Genomic DNA, 20723 nt, shown 5'->3' on the forward strand with positions numbered 1-20723 from the left:
TTTATAGTCTAGGCTTTAAAAATGTTATTTCTAATTAATGAAAACATCATCTTTTATGTTAAACAAAACACACAACAATTACATATCTCTATAGAAGGAAAGCTGGATGCAAACACTATTTCTAAGTTGATTATTATCTTGATGGTAGCTGATTTCTAATATCTACGAGAGAGACTTATTTGTAACAACTCGGGTTTCTAGAACCATGTTTAGCTACTACACTCCCATGTTGGTTAGATTAAGCATTATATTTTTATAGATTACATATTTTAAAGATTAAAATAAAAACCATGTGCTTTCTCAAATTCGCATTTCACATAGTGCATTTAGGAGCAAAGTCGTATGTTATCATCAATGAGAAATACAACTTCTATACTGGCTGGCTAAAGACAGAAGGAAACAGAAAGTTGGCACCTGGCATTGTATGAGCTGATCTTAATACAGTTTAATTTTAGCAGTGGATGCTTCAAGCCAGATTTCTAATCTACTAGCAGATTTAAAGAATTTAAGTTCTTCTTAAATACTGCATATTTTATCATTGTTATATACAATATTCCTTTCTAACAGGCAGAGAATGTGTAACTTAAGGAATGTACATGAAAGTCTAGATATGCAAGAGAAAAGTCACATCTCAGCAAAGAAATGTATCCCAGTCATCTCGAAATCTACATGTGATTGTCACCCAATGACATCAGCATGATATGACTAACATGACGTTGCCAACATGCCTATTTTGCTGAGGTGAGAGAGAAGAAAGTAGCAAGCATTCCTGCTATACAGGGACCCATTCCAGAAATACCTGTGACCAGTAATGCAAAGATCTACAATGGTGGTTTATCTCAAAACTCTAAAAGAAATAGCTGTGACTGGGGACATTCTTTCCAATTTCAGGAGTGTTCTTACAAACTGGATGGATAGACTCAAAGGATACAATGTATATGTTATCATCTAAAGGCAAATCTAGAAAGCTTAGAGTGAAGATGAGGAATAAGCATTTATAGTTTTAATTTAAGTCTTAATTCCCAACTTCTCTTCACAGATAGACAGAAGCCTAAAGAAATGAACAGTGACCAGAGTCCCATAGTTTTGGGTGAGGCTTACAGCTAAATGGGATTTGGCAAAGAGCCTGGGGCTTATAACCACCAATGCAGTTCAAAAAAAGTCTGAATTCAAAGAGCCCAAACAGAGGAAGAATTTATGTCCATAAGAAGATGATCAAGTTAGAGGTCCATGACTAGAAGAATTTCTACAAAAGATGGCAGAAAGTGGAAAGCCTTTCCAAGGCCATCCCCTTTAAAAAACAAAAAACAAAAAAACTTGTATTCTTAGCATGAATGGAAAGAGAGGGCCAGATCAAATATTCCTGAGTGATTCAACTGAGACCCCAAATCATCTTTTTTATAATAGCTCCAAAATGAAAGGAGCTCCAATCTCTACCAATAGAGGATTATTTCCATAGGGACATGGGCTGTGTCTGTTTTATCTATTACTATATTCCTTCAGAAACTAGGGCAGGGCCATGTAAAGAGTGAACACTTGATAAATATTTATATAAGGAATAATTGTTAAATGAAAAAATCACATATTTTATAAAATGAAAAATTATAGTTATAAACTAAAGTTTTTAAAGTAAAGAAAAAGACCACAGTGACATCAATTTAAAAAGTAGCCTACTAAATCATGTGTGATATAAATTTCATTTTATTAAACATTTTATAGTATATGTATAGAAAAATATCTAAGCCCAAATTTTCTCCATAATATTGAACATTATGATTATGACATAAAAAAACACAAAAAAGGAATTTATGTTTTTCCAATCTATAAAGAACAGATATTTTCCCGAAGTAATAAAGAATTTACCTTTAAAAATATAATAAAAGCTAAAGCTTGCCAACATAACTTTAAATATACTCATCTCAAGCTCATGGACCATATCAAAAACTTCCAAATTTAAGTCTTTAGAAGTGACCAGGGTTTGGTGAAAGAAAAATCCATGAGACAGGCAGAATGAAACCACATCTCTGTGGTACCATTTGTGTGAGTAAAATGACTTCACAATCAATGTAATGTTTATTTTATGGGTAACTGATACGAGGACTGAATTGATGGTTCTAAATATGCTGATGTGACAAAATGCCAGGAAGGATTGGGGCCGCATTATACTCTTAAGCTGCACCCTGTAAATAGCACAGTTTAGAAGATCCTCAAGTGGAGAATTACGGTAGTCTAGACTTAAAGTAATAAAGGGGTTTACCAACATTTCCACCTTGTTCTTGCTGAGCTGGGGCTTGGCTTCCAGGAGGTTAAAATGGTGCTCCAGTAACAATGGCAGGATGTTCACCCACTGATGAATCAGATGTCAACAGGACACAAAGGCACTCACAACTTTGGGATGCTTTTAAAATCACATTCCATAAAACGGTTACCAGAGAAGAAGCCCAACTTAGCAAGCACTTGGAGCTAAGGAACTTGTGACAGCCTCCCATACTCAACCTGGGTAAAATCCTCATTCTGGACTGGCATATACTGGAATGTGGAATAACCACCCCCTGAGAACCTCTGTATCACTTGATTTCAGCTCCCTCACTGCATTTGTCTGTTCTTTCTCTTACTTGCATACTCACCCTCTCAACAGTGTACCATTAAAATACATGTCAATTGCACAGCATTATGAAATTGTTACTTCTTATTGCACCAACTGTTAGGGCGTTTGAGAACAGGGAATATGTCCTATTCATTTTTCTTGTAAATGATTATTAAGTGTAATGCCACCTGTAATTTTATAAGTGGCTTCTCTGTGTAGAAATTGTATTAAGGAGTTTATATGCATCATTGCTGCTGCTCGTAACCTCCGGCAGTGATACTGTTCCCATTTTACAGAAAAAAATTGATCTGCGAAAAGCTTAATTTATTTGCAAAGGAGCATAGAGCTTCTGTGTATGATGATGGTATAACACTGCCTACTGCAACCGCACTGTTATTAACCATTAAGTAAATGGTCAGTGAATGAAATGCTTCGAGATCTGCCTCTAAAGATCTGAGTAGAGCTATCTTTCATTCCACACCTAAAAGAAACAAGACTCACTGGAAATTGAAATTGATTGGAATAATGCCATTTGAATGCTCAGTATGTTTGTTGGTTGAGTGATAAGTATTACATTTATCCCATAACAAAACACAAACCATCAAACCAAATAATTGCCCCCTCCTCCAAAAAAACAGCAAATGTTCATTTTATTGATGAAATCTGGGAGAAGTTGGGTTCAAATAGATGAGGGAAGTTTTTATTGTCGACCTTCCCAGAGCTTTTAATATGATAATAGTTATTACGAAGTGCCAAGAAAAGGCTATTATATGAATTATTTCTCAAACTTATTCCACTAAAGGAACACTTTCTTTGCAGAGTTTCATATTGGACTGACTTTCTATGGATTATATCTTAGAAAATTCTACCCGGGAAGCTAGAGCAATCAGAACCGTTCAGACTGCTTTGTGCATTTAATGTTGACACACAAATGGATAAAGACCAACAATGTGAAATCAGCATTTTATTTTGTGCAGCTATGGTTCAGAAGATGTAACTGGGCATTTGGTAGACTAATATAATGAGCACTTTTTAACGGACATACATTGCTTTCTAAGAAGAAAAGGAAGTAATGTGGGAGAAATTTCTTGCATCATTGTACGCAAATGCGTAAGGGATTTTTTATGAAATTCAAAAAAAATTGCCTGATTAAGACAAATGACAGAGTAATAAGTCAAAACACCAAACCCACATATTCAAAAGGGTAGAAATATTTTGTTGGAGAAAAGAGGGAAAAAAGTAACTACCGTTTATAAAAACCTCAAATTAAAGAGAAAAATACCGTTGAAGACGGTTAACGTTTCCCTACTGTTCTATATATGCATACAATTGAATAAATCTGGTTGAAATTTCATCAAACTGAATTTAATGTATATAAATGTAAGCTTAAAGTTTTTAATATCGTGATTTTATTCAACTTATTAGGGAAAATGAATAAGAATGACATTCTGAACAGAAGAAAAACAAGGAAGAAAGCCTTCCTCTATTACTATAAATTTAGTATGATAAATCAGTGGACTAACAGTGCAGAAAAAAAAAAATATATATATATAAATACACACACACAAGTATATTTTACAGAGCAGAAGGCCCTGAAATAGACTCTACTGCACAAGAGATTTAATATAGACTACAGGCGAAAATTCTAATAATAGATTAACTTTGAGGGGGAAATAGATCCTTATCTGACACACACATAAATTTCTAAATGCATTTAAAAGTTTAATGTTATTAACATTTTTTTAATTACTAGGAGAAAATAGTACATATTTATTGGACCTTATAATGTGGATTCTTTTAAAGCTGAGAACCAATTCAAGATAGCTAAAATATTAGAAGGCTTTACTACATGAAGAGTTTAAATAGCTTTATGTGAAAAAACAAAATAAAAAAACTACTGAGGTAAAATATTAGCAATGAAAATGACAAGCAGAAGTTTATCATACCCTAAAAATATTAAGGGTAGTTATAAAGAAAGAAATCTGAGTTTGTTTTTAGAAGGATGAAATTAAGCAGAAAATTCAGTGGAAAGCGAATAAATTAAAAGATCAAGTGTATAATCTCAATAGAAATAACATAAATTTTAAAAATAATAATTATGATTACTTATTATATAGGCAAAATGATCAAAATGATAGACCAAACTATTATCAGTATTTATCTTTTTATAGTAGCATTTCAAAATGTAAAACCATTTTTCACTTGTATATTTTTCCGAAGTATTTTATAACAAGTATATAATTAGATTTTTATAATCACAAAATTAGTGAAAGTTACTTTTTAAGTCATGGTATATTTTTAAGGCATATACTCTGGTAGAATAGTAACATAACGTTTTTGAGTGCTACTTAATACATGAGGGAATTCCCACAGTATGACAATGAATGCATGAAACAAAATCTTGATTCTTAAAATATTCATTTGCTTAAGTGCATTTAAAAATAGATTTGGGTGAGATTGTGGGTGGTTTTTATTATGTTTACTTTTTTCTGAACTTTCTGAATTTCATGCACGGACCATTCTACTTTTATAGTTAGAAAATACGTATTTAAATAAATGTGCTTTTTTTCATTGCTATCATAAACTTATTGGAGAGTGTGTAGCCAAGAAAACATAGAATGGAATATGGTATAAAATGTGGTATTCAGTATTCCTGTCTCTCCCTCACAATAATTCATTTATTTTTGTATGCTGATACTAGTTTTCCTGTTTTGTTTTTTTTCTAAGAACCAAACCACGTAGTCTTAACAGAGAGTCAAATTTCATTACCGATTTGCTGATATTTAACAAATGTTAAATAATGTGTGTACTGTGCATGAAGGGAACACTGAGAGAGACAACTGAAAAGTTTGTGGCTTTATGAAGATAGAAAAGATGATACATCTTTCTCTCATTGAGAGAAACATTCATGTCATTCATGTCATCTGATTTTTATGCTTCTTGGCAGATTGGCAGATCTGAAGGAAAGTTTCAAGAACAAAGAGACGAGGTGAATTAAATAGGACCCAAACATAAATGCAAAACAGAAATCCACACTCCAATTGTTGAATAACCAGGATCCCCCATACTGGCCTTTGCGAAACTGTAAGAAATTCTACATAGGTTATACATGTCTCTTACATGGGCCTAGTAATTTTCAGCAAATGGTCTCAGGTATATCGCTTTTTAAAAACACTAACGTCAGTAGGTACCTGAAGTAGATTTTATTTTATTTCATTTTTGTTTGTTGGAGCTTCCCAAGTGATTGTGGGAACAAAAGTGGTTTGAAAAGGTAATCTGTAACTAAGCATCAAAAGGAAATAATATCTTTTAACAATGCTTATTCATATCAATTCATTGGAACAAAAACTATACCTGTGGCTACATAATTACCTTCTAAAATAAATTTCACTCAACACACCCAATTGATGGAAAGAAATAATATCACAGTCTGTCTAGAAATATGAGAAGTGATATCTCAAATTAAGGAACAACTCAGTGCATGAATATTCACAAAAACATGCAAACTACTACATACCAAGGCAACATATCTAAACGTTGCCACTGGGCTTGACTAGTAGCTATAACAGGTGGGCCACCACTATATTTAGAACATGAAGACAAGAAGAAATTTGCCCCCAAACACCAGTTTTCTACTGCATCATCCAGCAGACACTGTCATGTTGCAATAATGTTGCACACTCGTTCCATTTATGATGAAACATATGGAAACTTAATTCTCTGAGAAAGTGAACAATAAGCCCTGGGAATATCACTCACTTTCAACAGATTGAAATGGTTTGATCATCTCCTGCCACTCCCTGCCTTTTTCTGCGCTCAGATGCCTCTTAGGATCTCAGCATGCGATTCTCATTAATGGCAGCAGAGGGGGGTGCTGGAGCTCTAGGTGACCATGCTTCTGCATTAAACCAGACCTTTGCAAACCACCAGGCTCTCGGGCTAAGGGGGGAAAAAGTGGGAATTTCCCAGCCCCCGTAATGCTTTCTGACATATAAAAAGGGAAAATAGTTACACCTTTCACTGCATCACTGTGGGAAACTAATTTGTTTTGACATACCGGGAAGTAATCTGATGTTCGTATTTATTCTGAAAAAAGCTGTATTAGCTAAAAACAAATTTCATGAATAAAACCAGGGGTACGTAATCAGACATGTCTACTGAGTACAGCTGATAGAGAGGGAATTAACCACTGCTCGGAAACTTCTCTTTAAAGGAATCTAATTTCTATCACTTTGAAATCTTTCCCAATTCCTCTCTCTAGCACTGTTAGGACCCAGGACACAGCTGTCTCCGCCAACACATGGAAACATTATACCCAGAACACTAGTGGGCATTGATCCGACCCGCTTGTCTCATGCTTCTCCTTCCAAAAGGCCTTATAAATGATCTTGATTGAAGAGCCATTTCAATACTATTCTTGGCACAATGACAGTCACTGAAAACCTTTCTGGGCTGCAGCCTGTTTCACACAAGCTGACACACCACCTTATTTATCTTCAGTTTATGAAAAGCTAATAGCTAAAATTCTGTTTGAACTGACGAATCACCAAAAACTCCCTTCTCCAAACTCTTCTGGTTAGGAAAGCCATATAGAAAGATATTGGGCCTTAAAGATAACAGAAAGAAGCGGTGTGGGGTGGGGGAGGGGAGGGGCGGAGGGGACTCCAATGAAACCACAGTGAGTGATAAGGGACTCAGAGTTACAAGTATTAAAAGAGATGAATTGCATTAACCCCTGCCCTTCCCCATTATATGCACTGCCCACTGGAAACAACAACAGAATTACTAAAATCCCACACTCTCTAATGGGATGGTAATAGGATTCAGAGGCCATTAGGGTAAAGGCAATCCATACTTTACACAGTAATAAGCTCAGACTGAAGATGCTACACCCCTCCTCAGAGATCAACAATTACCAATTTAACATTAACAAATCCACAAGCACGTACAAAATTGCAAAATAAACCCAAGTTAAAAGTCAAAGGTCTATTTTTTATAATCGCATGCATTTTTGTGAAGTAAAATCATCTAACTAAATTGAAATATATATATATTTTTACTCCAATATTGATTATTATTTCTCATTCTAGAACGCTTTGGAAATGAGGGATACTGTGCTTGGTTTGAGGTGGTTCTAATTTTTTACAAATGGAATATATTTTCTCATGGAAAGTACATTCCACTCTACAGAGAATTACTGTTTTTCTAAAAACCTTCTTTTTTGGGCTTCCCTGGTGGCGCAGTGGTTGAGAGTCCGCCTGCCGATGCAGGGGACGTGGGTTCTTGCCCCGGTCCGGGAAGATCCCACATGCCACGGAGCGGCTGGGCCCGTGAGCCATGGCCGCTGGGCCTGCGCGTCCGGAGCCTGTGCTCCGCAACGGCAAAAAACTTTCTTTTTTTATTCCAGAAAAAAAATAAACTATTTTTGGTATTAAGAGTGTCTACAAAAGATATCTGAGTGAATTTAATAGGACACTCTGGAGAAGAAACAGGAGAGTGAGGCATAAATGGACATGCCAACATCATCCTCACGGAAGCAAAAATTGGGGTAAGAAGGTATAGGTAAAAAATTAAAAGAAAAGTTACAGTAGTGAACTCAAATCATTTAATAGGCATGTTGCCAGGGAGACAGTAAACTGACCAGCCTTTTAACGTTTATTAGTAAAAATTAGAATAATTATTTTATTAGTTGTTGAACATTTGTATTAAATTGTTATCTAAAAAAAAATTGTTATCTAAAGAGCTTCTAGGAGGGCTGTAAGGTTGTTTATGCTTTTGTGTAATACAGAAAGATAATGAATTTTTAGGAAAATATTTTGATGGATGAGTTCTTAAACTTTTACCAGAGATGAAGAAAAGGATTTAGGATTAATCTCCACATGTCCCTCTTTTTAACTCTCCTGACACAATACTAAAAAAGAGAATCCCTGAAAACAGACAGCAAATATTACCAAAGTGTAGAATAATAGCGAGCTCCCCCCTCAGCTTCCATGCTGTATCACGTGTGCTTTAGTTCTTCCTAAAACTTTCTCATTATCCTTTCTGAATGATAATATAGTTCCAAAGCTATCTTAATCATATAAATATATGGAGAAAATCTCATTTTATACTGTTTATAAAATATATGCTACCTCCTTTGGACAACAATAAAGATAAATGACAGTGAGCACAGGACCAGAAGATAAAGGCAGAAGGTAATTTCAAGTAATACTAATAAGGAGGAGATACCATATCTGAATGCTCTTTCTACCACATTCCTCATACGTCTCGCCAAACTCATCACACATTTGCAAATTAAAATAATACCTGGAATGTAGCTGAGTTAAAATCATGAAAGGTTAAAGTTGTCCACTCTTTAATTCCAAATCCATTCTTAACCATTTTTCAGGGTACTATGAGAATAATTTTCTACTTTGAGGGTATGGCTTAACTAACATAACCAACTGAAAACCAGATAGAAGTGAATTGTGTGCTCTGACACTAAAAACTACCCAGTCACTTAAATGTGTTCCTCTGTAGAGAATGGTAGAGTGGGAATCTGTTTGGGATGCAAACATAAGTCTCTGGGTGTTAAAAGGAAGACTGGCACCTATTAGGGACTTTCATGCGCAAGTAAAGAGAGAGCGCTCCATCTTATCAAATCAGAGAACTCAAAGACCTCATTGAAACATTTAAGGAGAAGAGTGGGAAAAGATAGCAGGGAAGGATGATTTGGAGGAGGAAGATCTTCACATAAAGTGAGGTCCCTAGACCCAACTAAAAACAAGTCAATATTTACCTATTCTGCGTCATCTTTTTCAGTAGTTCTGATAGCCAAGGCTCCATATCTTAAACCAATCACTAGAGTGGAGAGAGGGAGTCACTGCTTTTAGGGTTTCACCAGGACAAGTCTACTGTCTCTGATAAGTAATCTGATCAGAGACTAGCGCGAAAACCACAGCTTTAAAGTGTACACCCCCTTCAGGTAAGAGGATGGTTCTATTCTGGTACTTAGGGACCTTGATTATTTCAAGGCAGATAAGGAGAGGCAGAAGAAAGGTAACACTTGGGACCACTTTGAACCTGTCCTTGAATAAGACTTGAGTCCAAACAAGGCTGTCAACCCTTCCCAGTTTCTTGAAGATGTGACAGCTTCTTTTTAATTTATCAATGCATTGTGATCATTTAGGTATTTAAACATTTATTCAAGAGTTACTGGTTAAACAAACTTTATGCTGCCAGATATTTTACTAGGCTTCACCATATACCATGAACAAGCTTGATCACATGGTTCATGCCTTCACTGAGCTTAATAGATTATGCAGATATGTACAGTTAGACTGGTAGTTCTATAAATGGTAAACAGTGTTACAATAAGGTAAGTACATTGTTATAGAGTTACAGAGTGGGAGCTCAGAGTTTAGGCTTAGGGAGGGATAGTCCAGGAAAACTTCTGGGAGGAATCAACATTTAACCTGAGATCTAAAAGATGAATAGGAATCAGCCAGGGGCAAGCTGGCTTGTTAGCAGAAGACTAGAAGGACGAGCATTTGCAAAGACACAATTATGAAAGCTGCAAGGACTGAAAGGAATTCTGTGGAGATGGAACAGAGAATGCAAAAGCTTGAGAGAGCAGACATGGGGCACAGAGGCAAGGGAGGGGATGCCCTGGAGGCATCCAACTACCCTGCAAACTCCTTGAGGATAGGAAATATATTGTATCTTCCTCATTTAATAATTTGGCAGCAAAGTAAGGACTAGATTACCTATTGGAAGTAATCTATCAATATTTATCAAATACCTATTGAGGATCTCTTGGTGATGACTGAAGCCCCTCTAAGCCTAAATTTCTATTAAGTACTTCATGTGATCACTCTTTAAAAATGCTTATAGGTTTCTGTTCGGTTTCATTTAGCATAGGTTTGGTGTGAAGGTGTGTGTTTAAATTTGGAATGGCTCTTTACCATCCCCCATCACCTCCTATTGTCTTATTTCTGAATATTCCCCTCTAGGCATTTGTGTTTGCAACCCCTGGATTAGGGTTTATCAAGGAGGAAACTGAGCTAAGAATGCAATCTGCTATGGTGTAAATGAACACATATGGGAATAGGTTATCGATAGCTTAGTTCCAAGTGTGAGTGATCTTCATTCACACGTGCAAGACATATTAAATTCTAAGCCATGGCAGGCAACTTCAGCTCAGGTGATAATCATTCCTTCTCAAATCCAGATGAAACTGGAAGCTCTGCTACACTGTTTTCTCTGGCATGGGATGGAATGTAAGAGGCGCCAGCAACTCCACCGTCAAGTAGTTCATAGCTACCTGCCATCATTTTCTACACTTTCTTGTGCATGACATTTCTAGAGAAAAATCTGATCAACGTGCTCAACTGTGCGGTAATTTGCTGAACTGTCAACAATTTTAGCTTTATATATAAAATAAATCACAACTTTCTAAGATATTTCCCAACATCAGGGACATTTAGTTCATAAAAACAATTAGAATTGCAACATATAAATCATCAAATCATTCATTTCTAAGAGTGGAGGAGACTGAATTGGCAGCTAAAATAGAAGTAGTGTTTTGAATGTAATAGTCAAGTGTTTAAAAACAATTTAGTATTTTGTTCTGTTAACATTAAAAATATCTTCAAAAAGTATTCTAGAGAATCACAGTCTTATAAGAAACCATCATAAAGTAATTACAGCTTGGGTTTCTGTCAAGGTTCTTGCCATGTAAATGTTCATCTATATGAAATTTGCTTAAAATAAATAGAATAGATTCATTTCAGGAACAAGAATGACATGATTTTTTTGTTAACACTGATTAATGATTTTAGTTCCTAATGTCATTAGTCGACTATCATCATTTTATCATTTGAAAAATGGCCTTCAGAATCTCTAGGTCTCATCTAGATGTGAATGTTTGCCCATTTCTTATATTCTACTGACCTCTAGAGACTATATCTGTGTGTATATAAATTACATATGATATGTGGTTATAAACACATGAAACATACATCATAAATGCCACAGATTGAGAAAAAGGAATCGTCACTGCATAAGCCCATTTCACTTTAGAAAAATATGCACACATTGTTTGCATATATTTTCAGACAAGACCTTATGCGTACACATTTAATACTAAGCATGTTGATGGCACTCTCCCTGTGTTCTCGCTTATACAGAACTCACAGAAAAGTGAACACCAGACAAATGGATCCTACGTTTCGTTCGTGACTTGCCAGCAGTAAGGGGTAACAGAGAATTTAGTCTCGTTGGCCTGGCTTTCCCATAAAGCCAGATTTATTTTTAGTTGAGACCAGCTCACTTTATGTGAGGCTCTTCTTCCCCAGAATCACGCTTGCCGTGTTTCTTTTCCAATCCTCCTCCTGACCAGGCAAAGCATATTAAATTTAGAACTACCTACTGAGGGCTCTGATGGCTTTGTAATCCTTGAATTTTTTCTCGCAATGTTTCCAACTATTAAATATATCCATGAGTGAAACATTCAACATTAAAATAATTTCTAATTCAGGACTAGACCATGAACTCCTTAAGAGTTATGTCTGATTCATCTGGTACCTAGCACACTGCATGTCAGATTGTGGGAAATTAATCATGTCAGCTGGAAAGAAACATGATATCTTACCAGGAATACAACCACATTTTATCTTACTAGGAATATGCCCATTCACTCTCTCTCTCTCTAACTCTGACTATAGATACAGGTACAAATATCAATATAGATACAGAGATGGAGATATAGATAAAAATATGCACATACACAGAGTAACCATGTATGTATGTATGTATATATATATATACGTGTATATACATGTGTATAAATGTGCACACACATATAAACGACAAGAGGCATCTCCTACATACATATAACTCATGATCAAGGCTCTCCATTTTCAGTTTTGTCTGCTATAGTACTGTTTAAATTTTCATTTACACTATGGATTGAAAACTATTGGTTAATATACTACATCATCAGCTACACCTCAACATTTAAAGACTTCAAGTACATTTCTTTCTAATAACCTCAATTCTAATGATAAAAAAAACTATTTTTAGTGTCAAGAGTAATAACATTTTTTGCCCTTTAGTATATCTGTATTTATATTACATATTATATATTTTGTTAGTTACATTATATTACACAATATGTTTAGAAATAGAAACACCTCCTGAAGTTTGATTATGCACCTCAAAAGTGCAACCAATTAGAGACATGTTTGTCCAATAAGGGTAGTAAGAGAGAAGAGTGCATTATTTGACAAGACATTGTTACAACGTGGCAGGTATGACCACAAGATTTTGAGAACGTCAAAGCCACAACTAATGTATAAGAAAAGGAGGGAGATCAAATTCTGATTCTGTAGCAATATCCTCTAGATGGAATCCTGCACTCTGTTCTGCGAACTTGGAAGGTGGCTGGGAACGTTCATGCCTATTCTGTGATTACAACCTCTCTGGAAAAGCCAGCTACCCTTCCAGTCCTTTCACCATTTCAATGTAATTCTGGGATCTAAGAGATTTTCACGTCTTTAAAGTCAATTGGGACTTTGACGACCTCCAGGGGTCAAATTCTACATGTAAATAATTTATCAAGGATTGACTGGTAGTCAGTGATAATGGAAATGAGATAGGACCAGTACTGGAGATTAACTAAGTGGGGTTTGGGCACCAGTAATCCACTTTTGTACTTAACACTAAAGAAATATGCTTAGCAGAACCCTGATAACCTGCACAAGGTATACTTGCTTGATCTCAATGGTCTTAAAAAATGCCAGCTAGGCACGCTACCCAGCCAGGTAATTCAACACTGTAGTTGGTCGGGTGGTAGGGCAGGGACATGATATAAGCCAGAGCAATGAAACCAGTTTCTTGGCATGGTTCAGACTAGTGGATTTACTTTTTGCCTCTTAAATGTGTGGCTAAAATATTGGCATCTTAACAGCTATAGTAAACCACCATTTGTAAATAGAAAGAGGGGTTCCCCCAAATGGAAATTTTAGTCAGTCAATTTTAGTTTCAAAAACCTACCTCTTAGACTTTTTACATAATTAGCTCTTCCTGAAGGAAAATTCATAGGTTTGGATCTTGCTGTTCAAATATGCCTTTCCATACCCTTAGCAGAGGTGCCAGTGATTAGAGAAACGATACATGTCAGGTAGTCAGAGAGAAGACAGGGAAGTCAGAGAAGAAATCTGAATGCTCTCTATGCTGGAAATTCGAACCTGGATAATCAAGACTGTACTATATGCACAATAATGATTCTGTCCAGTTAAGAGGAATTTGTAATCCACTCTGTTTCAAGCCTAAAAAGTCACATTTTCCAAAAATCTGTATTTTGGCCTCCAATGGCTTAAAAAGTTCTCCTAGCTAGATTGTCTCCAATTACAGAAATCCTTCCCAAGTACAAGGCTACAGAAGTATATTAAACCTGTAGGATACCATGTAGCTGACTGTTTTACAGAGTTCTACAGCACACCCGATCTCTACGCATGAGGTAATACCACTGAAGAAATTCACCACAATCTGATAATACTATCTGTTCAGCTCACAAATGTTGTCTTACATATGGGGGTAAATTGTCTTTGAATAGAAGGTTCATGATAGCAAGCAAAGGGAGGTACAAATAAATTTATATTAACTTTAAGAATCCCTCCCACCATCCCAACACACACACACACACAGATTTCATGGGTAAACAAACACAGGACTGCTGTGCATTCAATAGATTTCTGGTCTACCCAGCAATGATGGAGTTACTGCAGTGACCACACATGTGTGAGTCAGGAAGAAGGTCTGGCCACAGCTAACTGACTGTCAGAAGAACTGATGACAACAGTGAAAAGACAGCTCCAGTGCAGGGCTCAACTTTGGTCCTGTATCAAGTAGTGGTCAGTGACTAGCAAATAACAGATAATAACAGAGTTGTAAATTTCCATTGTATTAATACACATCCCTCCAGTGAACATAGGGATGTGCACGTTACGGATTGGTGAGTGCTAGTTTTTCCAGGTTTTCAGTACTCTGCAAACACACGGAAGCAAAACAGTCAAATGAGGCAGACTGAAGGAAACAGAAAAAAAAAATATCCACCTACATTCAAGGTATGAAACAATAATTTCTAAGCCTTTGGGAATCTATTTTTTTCCCTTGCATTGTAATGCAGTCAAGTGTCTGAGTGATGCCTTTTGTGTTTGATAATGTCAAGTTTGAATGTCATGGGTAGCCCCCATCTCTGATGGTATTAAAATGGTGGGAAGATGAAAAGCTTGGAAAAGTAAATGGAACAAATTAGATTAAAGTAGTTGGAGGACAAGGCAAAGCATTCATCTACAGCTTGGTTCTGAGGTGACGTCAGTCACCCTGTCTACGGGAATAGGCTGGTTAAATCAGTTTCTGAGGAAAAGGGTGGCATTCCACTTAATTATTATTTTTGCTCCTTCTCATTATGAAGTCTATCAGATGAAAGAAAACATCTTATATGTTAATATATAAACTTCCATTAAATGATCAGAGGAGTCTCCACAACTGAACTTCGGTCAAACATTCTAGGCATCTCCCAGTTCAAGTTAAGTTAGTCAAGGTTTATAGAAAATAACTGACACACAGACAATTCAGGGAAGCAATTAATTCCCAAAAAGGAAGTATATACCTTTACAGAGAGATTAAACCTTAAAGATCATAAAAACCCATTCTAATCGATGTCGGGAAACCAGAGATGAACCTAACACTAATTGATTATATCCAAATAGTATGGAGAGAATACCACACCTGCTAAATTACAGGTCTCATCTCCGACAAATGGTGAAGGTTTTTCTTATGAAAACAAAAGCATATACACAAAATCCCTGTCTAATGAGGCCGTGACATCTACAGTACATACAAGAGATTGCAATAATTACAATAGGAAGGTGTTTCTCCGAGTCATTCTCCCTCCCCTCAGCAGTGTTTCTCAACCTTACCACTTATATCTAGGCTAATGCAGTAGATTATTCAAAGCTTCAAGCCTCAAGACTAGGGGTTCTCGCTGTTTTTTCAACAATGACCCTAGAAGACAAAGCAATATTCCACGGATAACGATAGCTCCTTAGGGCCACAATTTAATGAGAGGGCAGATGGACCCTAAATAGGCATTTTAGCATCACTATCTATGGGCAAGTGGCATGGTATGGACCCATTATTCCACTCCTCCCTGACTCCCACACAAAGAACACTCCTTTAGAAGCTGCCAGATTACATCTTTCCAGTGGCTATTGAATACCTGCCATTCAAGGTTCTCAATCGTACTGGCATTGGTCATTCATTTTGGTGTTACTGCCCACAGGACCCCTCTGACTTGGCTCGTCCGGATTATTTTGTGTTTTCGCCTTTTACTCCTGATTCAAAGGCGACCATCCTCAGGATCCCCTCAATCTGCAGTGACCTTTCCTTCTTTGCTCTCCTAGGGAAAGAGTCAGGATTAACCAGCACATTTTAACCCACTAGGTAATTCTTCAGGTCTGGTCGACATTTTCTGTTTTCCTAAGGTTCTCACTGAGAGGACAGGCACTCTTTGCTATCAGGACAGACATGTTTTGGCACATTTAACTCACGGTGCTTTGAGTATAGTCAGTGCTTGATAGCTATAATGAAAAACAGAGAACACCTAAAGCGAAGCGCAAATCAACCAGAGAAAGAAACCAAATTCTCCCACCAAACTGTAAAGCTTTTCTTATTTAAAGACAGAGAGAAAAAAATAATCACTATGGGTCAAACACAAAACATGTATATGAATCAAAGCAAAAAAAAAAAAAAAAAATTGAAACAACCTTACCCCAGTGGACTTATAGTGCTAATTACACTATACTTACAGTGCTAATTACAAAATACGAGTAGATGATACTCATGCCTTCTAAATGTAAGCTTTTCCCTCCCAGAAAAGAGAAATGAGAAATGGGTGTTAAATCAAAAACAACCTATGGAGCATTTCACACCTCAGGAATGAAAACTGATAAAGAAAGGCTTCAATGCAAAAGAAAAATGCACCAGAAAACAGCATGGACTGTTTAAGGTAAGAAAAACTGAAAGCTCTACCACATAGGCTATCTTGTCTGAATGTGCTTTTGTAATATCCAAGGCCCCCTTTGCATTGGAAAAATTGTACACACTTCTCTTTCACAATTGAAATCGGTTAATTGATCATTTCCAAAAATAAATACTCTCATAGATAGAGGTCACTGGTTTTCTGAAATTGCATCAGTTTGTGTCTGGGTACTAGAATCCCGGGCTCCTCTGGGTTGTCTTTGTCATTTTATCAGAGTGATTTCCAGCAGAGTAGCTCCAGCGTGGGTGCCCTCCGCTTCTAGCACTGATGCTTGCTCTCTGCAGTCCCAGTTTCTCCATCAAGCCTTGTGGCTCTCGCTTTGGAAATCTGGCACTTAACAGCCAATGTTAATTATATTTCCTAGTCAGAGGAAAATCCTATTGGACTAATTTTTCAAAATCACGTAATAAAATAACTTCAGTGACAAACCATGTAGGTTTTCAATTGTTTTTTAACAGAGAGATCTATTAAGCACTTAATATTCGGTGGGAAAACAGTCTCAGAGCAATGAAATTCTATTACTTTAGAGGTTGCATGCTTTTAATTTCTTAATATTTTATTACATGTTGGCAACTGGTGCATATTTTTATAATGTGTTTGATCATTACTCTTCTCGGGGTATTCTATTTCAGTTCTTCCTCTGACATCATATTTGCATGTTAAAGGGTTTTAGCATTCAGGGATGAAATGTTCTGAATAGTAATGCGCAGTTAACTTGATTTTTTAAAAACGGAAAACAGCAAACAGGCATTATATATAGGGTCTAAAGAGAACAATCTCATAATTTAAAAATCTAGCTCAAGTTTTAATCACTTTCTATAGAACATCATAAAAGGTAATGATTCAATATAACCCATTAATTAGCAAATTATGCAAAATGCTACCAGCGGAGTTTGGGGAGAAAGATCTTGTTCGTTGGCTTTTCTAAGTCTATCACATTTCTCTTTTTGCCTGTAAAAAAAAAAAAATGATCTTTTCTTTGCTCTCCAGCAACATCTACTGGAAAAGTCAGAAAAATGCTGTTTATATTAATCAGATAGTTTGAGTAAAAGGATAGCTGTGGTTACCATCTGCTTAAAAAGTGCACGCTGAACTACCAACCAGTTTACAACTGATTTATTTCTGCCTGCTTTAGTTCCATTTAGTTCTCCAGGAGAAGGACAGTGGTTCAGTGATAACAAACGGCCAAGCTACAACTTCAAATTTATCATCTCCTCACCACGAAGTAGTCATTTTCATAAATAAAATTAAAACGCATATGTGATGCAGACAACATATTTCCCCCAGTCCGTCTTCTCAACACTTGTCACTTATTTAAGATGTAATCATTATTATCAGCAGCGACACTGAAACACTCAATGGTTAGCTAAAGCTAGAGTCAAAGAAAAGGTTTTATCAGAGAAAGCTATGTAGAAACAGGGACTGAATTTGAGAAGAGCCGCTTCAAGATTCTGCAAAGTTTCCTGAGTTGAAAAAAAAGAAAGCGACATGTGATATGATTTTAAAAACTCACTATGCTGCCACCAGCATGATTACATCAAACATCCTAGCAGTTTCTTTTTCCCCTTATCCACATCTTTCGCCACTCTTTTAACCATGATGGAAAAATTAAGTTTCCCCACACCTGTATGAGGGGCTTTCCAGAGAACTTCTGTTGGAGATTATCTCTAGATGATGAAGTGTGATGAGACCTATAGTCGGTTTGGTCTCCACTCCCTAACATTCAGCAGCTCCTGATGTCCCCATAAAATTGGATTCACAGGTTGCGACCACAAGATGCCATTAGATGGTCTGGCAAACACGAGACACGTCAGGGTAAGGAACTGAGGGGCAAGTTGCTTGGAAACTTGGTAAGAAAATAATCTTATCACCAAATAAATATATAAAATATCTTCTCATGCACAGTGCTGAACTCAACCATGTCACAGTCTAGCAATTCTTTCTAGGACCAAACCCTGTGGAGGCATTAAAGTCACCTTTCTATATCTCATTCTGGAGAAGCATTTTTTAACAGAATTTTATACTTTTAATATTCTGATTTTCCCAACCTTCCAAAAATCATCTAAATATTAATTCAAACATTTTAGGTAACATCCTAGGTAAAAATCTGGATATCATTTGGATGTCATTATCCTTAAATCAAAACTCTGGCTAATTAAAATTTTTTCTTTTTGCATTCTCAAATCTCAGTTCATTCACGCCAGCAATAAATTTCAGCAGCAGAGGCGAGGAACATAAAATCAATGAAGACTGAGGTTCAAAACAAATGATCACAACTTTAAAACAACAGCAGCAGCAGCAAAAATCAGGCGCTGGGAGACTACAGTGTATTGCATTTGGTGTTTGTTCAACGTTAAAATAGATGTGAGCCTTTTAAGCTTCATCCCAAAGCTCTTTAAAGGAGAAATGCCATCAAATATAATCCACAACTCTCATTCTTAGCGCACAAAAGGGACAGATTCCCGAAAGCCACCTACAGTAGAAGTCCGCATGTATTCTATATTTAGGGTCCTAATGCAAAGTTCCGACTTGAGGCTGATAATTAGTCCCCTTTATTGTTGAGCCGCTTAAAATCCAGGACGGCTGATCAAACAGCACCTCCAGAGTTAACTCCCATTTCAAACTGTCATAATTCAGTTATCCTAATTATTTACTGGATCCTTTTCTAACACATGCCCTAAACTGATGTTTTAACTTCATATTTTCATTTGGGGCAACACAATCTCCATTTATGAAGCATCAACCTGACACAGGTTAGGGAGATAGAAGCAGCGCTTCACCCACAAGATCCAAGCCAAACACAGCCCAGCAGCTCGACTTAAACTCTACCCTTGCCTAAACCTCCGGTGAAAAATTATTATAACGCAGCAGAAGTTCAGTTAGAAGAAAAATTTCAAATCCCAGCTGTCTCCCAGGGTTTAAGTCCCGGAGTTCAAAAACAAGATCAATTGAATTTTTATTATTATTTTTCCCCGTTAGCTATTTAGAATTTCACATAATGCAAAGTGCTATTCTGATCAAAATCATCTTTCTCATCTCTCCCCTGAAATAAAACGGAGGAGAAATCATTCAGTTTAAATGCATTTGCTATACAAATCTATTTTCAATTGAATTTGCTGCATGCTCTAATTCATCAAAATTAATACAGGTACTTTCTATGTTAAACAAAAGGAAGTCGACTGAAAAATCGGCTTCTGCTGTGGATGCCTTTCTCAATTACAAAACGGTGAAAACAGAGATTTAACTAAGCCACTCGGTCAAACCCTCCGATGGGCGCTCTTACCTGGCTCCGCTGAAGGCTTCCTTCCCTTGTTAGCAGCGTGCAGCATCTCCACTAGCTCGCCCCAATCCTCGCCACCGGTCTCAAATTACACCGCTAAATCCACCCCCTGCCTTTTTTTCCCCCCTTTCTTTCTTTCCCTTTTTTTTTTCTTTTCTTTTCTTTTCCCCAGCAAGAAAATGCTTATTGAAAGTGATTAGTTTTTGTTGTCCCTTTTAAGTCCCTCCTGCGGGAAGGAACAGGGGAGCAATGTGACGCCACCTTTTAATCTTTTGTAAGAGTGCAAAGGCAGAAAAGGAACGCTCGATCAAACTGAGCTGCACACATGACTAAAACTCGCAGGAGAGGCTGCCGCTGCCTGGCGAAAGCATCGCTAGGCTTGAGTGTAAGAACAGAGAAGAGGGAAGAGTCAATGGAATGTGACAACGTATGTGCATCAAAGGCAGGAGGAGAGAGAGAACAATGAGCGAGGGAAGGACAGCGGGGAGAGAGGGAGAGGGAGATGGAGAGAGAGATGGAGAGAGAGAGGGAAGAGAGAACATGGGGAAAAGATAGAGCGGGTTTCAGGCAACGGATTCTGAGAATAAAGCCACAGTGCAGTGTCTGGCAGCTTCTGTTTTTATCTCAGCAAGCATGATACACTGCCTCTCTCATTTAGAAACACATTCGTGTATCTTCCAGGTTTGAAAACTGAGATAATCGCCATGTGTCTCTGGTTTTTTCTGACTGGCATTTAACTGTGCGGTGTACCTGTGATTTTTTAGGATGCG

The 20723-nt window shown here is 36.9% G+C and overlaps 1 protein-coding gene across 1 annotated transcript in view; it reads right to left on the reverse strand.

Moving 5' to 3' along the window:
• Window positions 1-20302, reverse strand: part of TENM2 (teneurin transmembrane protein 2) — a 714433-nt gene extending 694131 nt beyond the window's left edge. Inside the window, exon 1 of the mRNA XM_067732909.1 lies at window positions 19957-20302. Coding sequence (XP_067589010.1) covers window positions 19957-20002 — 46 coding nt within the window. The 5' untranslated portion in view covers window positions 20003-20302. The remainder of the gene's footprint in view (window positions 1-19956) is intronic.
• Between the last annotated feature and the right edge of the window lie 421 nt (window positions 20303-20723).

Source organism: Pseudorca crassidens, chromosome 3 (genome assembly GCF_039906515.1).
Source record: "Pseudorca crassidens isolate mPseCra1 chromosome 3, mPseCra1.hap1, whole genome shotgun sequence".
Taxonomy (NCBI): Eukaryota; Metazoa; Chordata; class Mammalia; order Artiodactyla; family Delphinidae; genus Pseudorca; species Pseudorca crassidens.